The sequence below is a fragment of the Episyrphus balteatus genome, chromosome 1 (genome assembly GCF_945859705.1).
Source record: "Episyrphus balteatus chromosome 1, idEpiBalt1.1, whole genome shotgun sequence".
NCBI lineage: Eukaryota > Metazoa > Arthropoda > Insecta > Diptera > Syrphidae > Episyrphus > Episyrphus balteatus.
The window spans coordinates 35,835,641-35,843,158 of record NC_079134.1 but is presented as its reverse complement, the minus strand read 5'-3'; the positions used below and the strand labels follow the sequence as shown (position 1 = coordinate 35,843,158).

Sequence of the window (7,518 nt, the reverse complement as noted above, 5' to 3'; positions counted from 1 at the left end):
ATTGAAAAAATAAAAATAAGATATTTACTGCCCAATTATACAAATGAAAAGATGTGAATAGAATTTTAAGTTATGAATTGCTATCATATAAACTGGACATTTCTGGTCCATCTTCACCTAGTCCTATAACAATATCTTCGGCAAAGTTATCCCAACTGCCTTCAAATGATAAATAAAATTGTATGTTTTTTTTTTTAATTGCCCGCGAATATGGAGTGATGCAAGCCCGGGAGACTTGCCACCGCATTCTGAGGCTAACCCAGTGAATCTCACAGACGAATCAATTAATCAAAATAGGGATAAGAACTGTTCTTCATTATTTTATCGTAATTTTAGAAAAAGTTCAGCTGCCTCATAAATGCTTCCTTCCAATAAGCAAATGAGTTTTTTTTAGTTTTGCTCAATTTTCCATGGGACTTTTGATTTGAAACGACCTATAGAACCCAAAAACAAGCAATTTTTTCCACCGATGACGAACGAAATTTTGAAAAAAAATTAATATTTGTATTATATGTAGGTATATTATATCCTGAGCATAGTGTAAAGATTCTCGCTAGAGCAATTATTTTAAAAAAAGGGTACACAAATTGTGTAGAGCTTGCTGCAGAAACAAACTTCTACTAGAAGTTCGAACTTGTTTGACAACTTTTAAATAGTTGTTTAAATACTTAACCGCAGAAAGCTTGTTTTTCAGATAGAGTACAGTTGTACAAATATTTAATCCGTGGTTCAGTAACTTTTATCTTCTGAAATCGATGTTAAAGGTGCAAAGTTCCTTTTGTGTCAAAATAGCTAAAGTCATGCTTGAACCAAACTTGATCCACAACTAACGCGAGACTAATCCACGTTTGTACAACTGGCCCAAAAATCATCTAAGGAACCAAGGCCCTGAATCACATTTGTACAACTGGCCCTCAGTGTGATATTGAGATGCTGTTTTATTTTTTGTCTTTCCCAAACATTTATTTCAAGTCCTGCCTGCCTGTTGTAATAAAGCCTTAAGCCTGGTACGCTGCTCGCGCTAAATTTTAGCTCAGATAAAATTCCCATACAAGTTATCGATAACTTGTATGGGATCCATTTTATCTCGGCTAAAAATCTCGATAATTTGTATGGGAGCTAAAATTTAGCGCGAGCAGCGTACCAGGCTTTAACTACAATGACCTAAAAAGTAAAAAAGTCCGAAACTCACAAAAGTAAACATTTTTTATTTCTTGCTAGCGCTTTTTGTTTTTGGAAAAAAAAACTACAAAAATTGTTTTTGAAACCAAAAAATAAGCTTTCTGCATCATTGTTTTTAATTTTGTGGTGGGAAAAACTGCCATAAAATGCGTTTGAAAATTTTCACTATTTGATTTTTTTGTAAAAAGTTGCCGTTGTAGTTATACCTTAAGGCTGATGTAATAGGTTTGGTTTTTTTTTTTGTTTATCTATGAATATAGATTTTGCAAAAAAAAACGGCATCGGAATTTTTTGAAATCCATGCAAACATTTGGCACCACTGTACATACACTTTGGCAGCTGTATGTCAAAAACGTTGCTTTTGTTTTTTTTTTTTTTATTTTAACTTCGTAGTGGGTAGGCCATTACGCATCTAGATCGATGCAAAAAAAAATTTATTACAAAAAAAAAAAAAAAACAAAAACCATTTATATGGCCATGGAATCCATGCTCGATTCAATTTTTTTTTCACAAAAAACCAAAAATCATTTGCATATTCTTAGCTACATTTTAAGACCACATTCGTTTTTTTTTTCGACTTTTTAAAAATCGAATGTGGAAAGTTTTTTATTTTTATTTCTAATATGTACTATGTTTCCACCTACGCTAGATCCGAGATTTAGCTAAGTAGATTTAGCATAAATCTCGAGTTTTATTCTAAATCTCGGATTGAAAGTAGTTGAAAATCTTAGATTTTTTCGAAAAAACTTTGATAATTTTATGTATGTATATATTTGTTCAACAATCTTATCAGGATTTAAGACTTTCATCTGAAAAGTGCATTGAGTTTATCTAGAAATATTAATATTTCAATGCAACCATATATGTCAAAGAAATTTTTGATTATTTTTTTCTTTGAGAGCTTTTTTCAAACCTCATTTTCTCCGCTCTTTTTTTGTTAATATTTTTGATATGTCAGTATAAATTATTGACAACACAACAATTAAACTACCTTGGCACTACTGTTTTTATCGAGAGAAAGTAAAATCTGGATTATTATCTGGATTCTTCAAATTTCTATCTCGATGTCGTTTTTTTGTGCAAAATCTACCTATATAAATAAATAAAAAATAAAAACACACCTTTTATTTCTAATTTATCGTAAAATCTTTGGAAATTTTTATCCGTTTTTTACTATACCACTTGTTATCGTGTTATCACGTATAACAACAACTATATGAGATCTTGCTTTTCATCAGGATCACGTTTCGTGATCATGATGAAAGATCTATATGGATCAAGGCATAATAAAAAACGGCTTTAATGTATATGTATTTGTTCAACAATCTTATAAGGATCCATTTAAGACTTTTATCTGAAAAGTGCATTGCGTTTATCTGGAAATATTACCATATCAAAGCAACCATGTCAAACAAATTTTTGATTATTTTTTTCTATGAGAACTTTTTTCAAACCTCATCTTAGCAACAATTACCCCATTTGTATGGCGATTTGAATCCGAATTGAATCAGGATTTAGGTCTATATATACCTGGATCGAATTGAATCCGGATTTGTCGATCCAATCCGACTCGGGGAGCTGAATCGAAAATATGCATATGCATATATTCCTAACGAATTGAATACTCGAGAATTTATGGTGGAAATTGTGTGTGATTGTCTTCTTATTTGCAAATTCACTTTATGTATGTATTATGATATCTAGTTTTATTAGCTGCGTGCCTTTGGAAATATTTATCTACTTTTTAGTACTTAAAGCTGCTTTGAACTACTTTTTCAGTATAGCAAAGTAGATCAAAGTAGTTTTAAGTACTAAAAAGTAGATAAATATTTCCAAAGGAACGCAGCTATTTGCACTTTGTTTTTGGTTAGATATTTCTATTTTACTGCAAATATATTTAAAAGAAAAATTGTGTTTTCGATTCTATTTCAATTCGATTCCTCGATCTGGTATAGTCATATACCTGGATCGAAATTTCAATTCAGATTCAATTCGATCTTTAAATCGGTCATACAAACGGGGTAAATGTTCTTTTTATTGATTTCGACACACCCTATATCATCTAACCGTATACCAAAACCTTTCTGTCATAATATTTATGAAGTTTCTTCAAATCCCCACAGTTAAAATCTTGGCGCAACATCGCTAAAATGAATTTAATTTTGTAAACAAAATAATTATTCTTGCCCTTGCCGGTCGATGTCACAGATTTTTGCTTACATTTCATTTTTTATCAATATTCAACAGGTAATTCAAAAACTCAATTTTATATATCTATATTAATAATTTCTAGATAATTTATTAATCTATATAGATCTAAATAATGCCAGCATTAAATTCATTACCCAATAATAAAAAATTCATCTACAAACATGATACACATTCCACAAATATATCTCAAAAACTATTGAATTTATATGAAAAAGGTAAATTCTTTGATACAACTTTAATTGCTGGACAAAATGAAACTAAAATACGAGCTCATTCAATTGTCCTAACTGCATTGAGTTAGTATTTTTCACAAAAATTTTCAACTACTCAATCAACTACAAAAAACACTGTTATAAAGCTCAAAGATATCGAAGCTTCCACATTAAAATTGGTTATAGATTTTAAGTCTGTTCACTGACGTTGTGCTGGACTGTTCTAGGCAGAAAAGTACAGCTTTTTGCTGTTCATTGAGATTTTTTCTGTGCTGAACTGTTCTAGTTTCCTGTTCATTGACAAAACTAGAACAGTTTAGAACAGGATTTTCTGTTCTTGGTTTTGAGTCAGATCAGGTTAGAACAGATGCGTGAGAAGTGTCAAAAGCAAAGCTGTCATTTTTTGTTTTGATTTAATTGTGCGAATATTTTTTGGGTGCTCGTTGTTTTTCTAACTAAAAACATTTTTTAATTATATTTTCCGCAGTAAAAACTCAAAAAATATATAAAACTAACGAGAACCGATAAGCAAAAAATTCATATAATTTACAATTTGTTTTTTTTTTTTTTTTATTTTGACAACTGACGTTTAAATGACTGTTCTAACTTGATCTGACGTTTCTCACGAAACTGTGCTGTCCTGTCCTGTTCTGATCTAGAAAAATCCTCGCTGAACAGACTTTTTATGTACTCTGGTTGCATTGAGTTGAATCTTGAAAATGTCGAAAATATTATTCGAACAGCAGCAATTTTTAAATTACAAAATTTATTCAATGCATGTTATGAATTTATCGAAAAGCATATTAATCCTACAAACTGTTGGAATTGGCTGCGATTAGCTAAAGAATATAACTTAACAACACTCGAAATGAATATTTTAGAATATTGTTATGCTAACTTTCAAGAAGTTACAAAACAAGATAGCTTAATGTCGCTTAATGGTAATCAGATAAAGATTTTTCTGCTTGGTAAAAAACCGCGAGTAGATTTCGAAGATATAATTTTTCTAACTTTGCTTGCTTGGATTGAATATGACTCGGAAAAACGAGCACATTTAACATCTAAATTTTTGTCGTTAGTTCGTTTTGAATATCTCTCGCCTGAAGCTATAATTGCTGGCAAAAATCAATTTGTAAGAACTTAAAGAGTCACAATTTGATTTTCAATTGGCTTGAATACCATTTTTTACCAGCAAAGAAATCGTTTATCTTTATCCCCGATCTGGAGGATCGTTTAACTAAGCCTCTCGGAAGTAGAGCTCGTAAACTTGCAATTATTTCTCATGAATCTGATACACAGTGTCATTCGCACTTACCATCCACAAATGAGTTCGAAATTCTGGACGAGCACAAAACACAAACGTCTGCCTATTAAATACCAAAATCTAAATAATTCGATAGTGATTGGTACTAGATTGTATGTTATTGGAGGATGTGAAACAACAACAACAAACAATGTTGGATGCTTAGATCTGGTCGGATTCAATTGGTTGGGTATGCCTTCAATGCGTAAAACTCAAGGTTGCAGGAATCAAATGACAAATCTAAATGGCAATTTGTGTGTCTTTGGTGGTTTGTGTGATTGTAGCATTGAAGACTCGTTGGAGATATTCGATTTTTCAACATGTGAATGGTATAACATAGAACTGCTTTATACTCCAAGTAAGGATTCAAGGATAATAGGTCACAATGGAATATTATATCTTTTTGATTTCGTAAATGGACTTTTACAATGCTATGATTCTGATTCGAATGAATGGAGTTGTAAGGTTATAGAACAAATACAACTTAAGAACTTCAGTTTAGCTGGTATTGGTGAATTTTTATATATTATCGGAGGCGAAAGAGATTATGACCCTGTCAATAATGTTATGCGATATGATATATCTAAAAATAGAATGTCTGAAGTGAGATCACTGACAAATGCTCGATCAGCAGTTAATAGTGTTATTTTTCGAAATAAAATTGTAATTTTTGGAGGATTTCCATGTTGGAAGTTAATTGAAGAATATAATCCTGATATAGATTCATGGAAAGAATTAAATCCCATATCAATGAATGGAAATTCTGATTCGATTCTTTGTACTCTTCCGTCTTTTATTAAATAATTTTAACTGGTATGTAATAAGAGAAGGCATTATTATTTTTATAAAAATTTTATAAAAATTCTAAATTAATTTGAATTGAAAAAAAAAGAACAAAAATTGTTGTAGGTATTATTTGTGGATTTTTAAAAATACAAGAAATTAGATATGATGAATTATCAAATATAATACCTACATTTACATTATTTAATGAAATATAACCGTTTCCATTTTTTTAAATTTTAAATCATTAAAATTGTTATTTTCTTGCATAGTTTAAGGCCAAGGGCGAAAAAAAAACTGTGAAATTTTTTAGGTGTAAGATTTTTTTTCAAAATGAAGTGACGAAATAAATAAAAAACAAAATTTTATTATGTATAATTGCTGTCAAAATAAATAGTATTAAATATCGTCATTAGGGTGGTCCTTGACATCTTAAAACATTACCCTATTTTTTTAACAACCACATTAACACGTGCCGCACTGAACTTGAAGCTCTCGTTGAGGTGCGAGCTGCGAGTACTGTACTGGTATTCATGAATTTTTTCTGGTTCTATTGTATGTAAGTGATTTTTAATTGCGATTAAGGTACTATATATCAAGTTATGCATTCGTACAAAAAAAAAAGTTGAGATAGCATTTTTCCATGGCATTACGATGATAGAGAATGCCAAAAAAGTGGATCCCGAAAGTGCGTCTCTCTGTCCGTCTGTCTGTCTGTAAACGAAGCTACAGCCTAAACGAATGGGCCGATTGATGTCAAACTTAGTATGTAGCATTATTTGGCGACTCTCCAGAGGGGTTTTTGGAATTAATTTTTTTTGGACCAAAAATAACGGTAGTTGTCATATACCAATTTTTGTAAAATTGAAATTGCTCAAAAACGGCTCCAACGATTTTGTTAAAAAAAATTCAAATGTAAATTTTAAGACAAGTTCTATCTTTTTTAGATGTTGATTAGTGATTTCTACAAAATAGCAATTTTATTTTAAAAATTTTTTTCAAAAAAAAATAGTTCTAAAACTGCATACTTGTTTTGCAGGGCAATTTGATTTCAGATTTTGTTTTATTTTTTTTAAACGAATTTTATTACTTTTATTTTTTTTTATCTATATAGTACCTACATTTTCCAAATTTCTATATAAAAAGTGTTAAAAATTTAAGCAACTTGGACTCTAAGAGCAATTTCGTGCGACCCAGTCGTGCATTTTATTTTTTTCTCTGAGTAAGCGTATGTGTCACTTGACTTGCATGCTTGGAACTGATTTTAAACTGGAAAACAAAAAAGAAAAGAGGATCGTGAAAAGAAACTTAAGCTCCGGGTTCAAGACCAAAGTGCATCTTATAACCCTGAAGGCAAATAGTGTTTTTTTTTTATAAATATTTGAATGAAAAAATTGTCATTCTAGTGGAGCTTTGTACATACCTCGTTTTGATCTAAGAAAGAAGATGTTGAAGTTGAAAATCTCGGCCCTAAATACCCAATGCTAATGAAAAGGGCAAGATTAAAAATTTTAAAAGGGTTCGTAAAAAATATTGATACTTATCAGATTTGATGATTCAAATTCAGATGAGAAAACCATCGCGTTGGCAAGCCCTTTCAAATGCAGAAGTTCGTAAAGAAATAAAAACAATGATTTTTTTAAATGTTACTTTGAAAAATATTTGCCAAGAATTTTCGATGACTAGTCCGTCTGTTATTATGGGCGAGTTCATAAATGCAGGACTGCAGCAGTTCTGCTAAATAGAACTTCCATTTTATTCAGCCAAGTATACTGTCTGTTGAAAAATTTATTTAACTTATTAGAATTATTTGTCTTTGTTTCTAAG

The 7,518-nt window shown here is 30.5% G+C and overlaps 1 protein-coding gene across 1 annotated transcript; it reads left to right on the top strand.

The window, feature by feature from the left end:
* The first annotated feature begins 4,929 nt into the window (after nt 1-4,929).
* Nucleotides 4,930-5,712, top strand: LOC129914458 (kelch-like protein 9). The gene has a single exon (XM_055993767.1). The coding sequence runs from the start codon at nt 4,930-4,932 to the stop codon at nt 5,710-5,712; it is 783 nt and encodes a 260-aa protein (XP_055849742.1).
* The last annotated feature ends 1,806 nt before the right edge of the window (nt 5,713-7,518 follow it).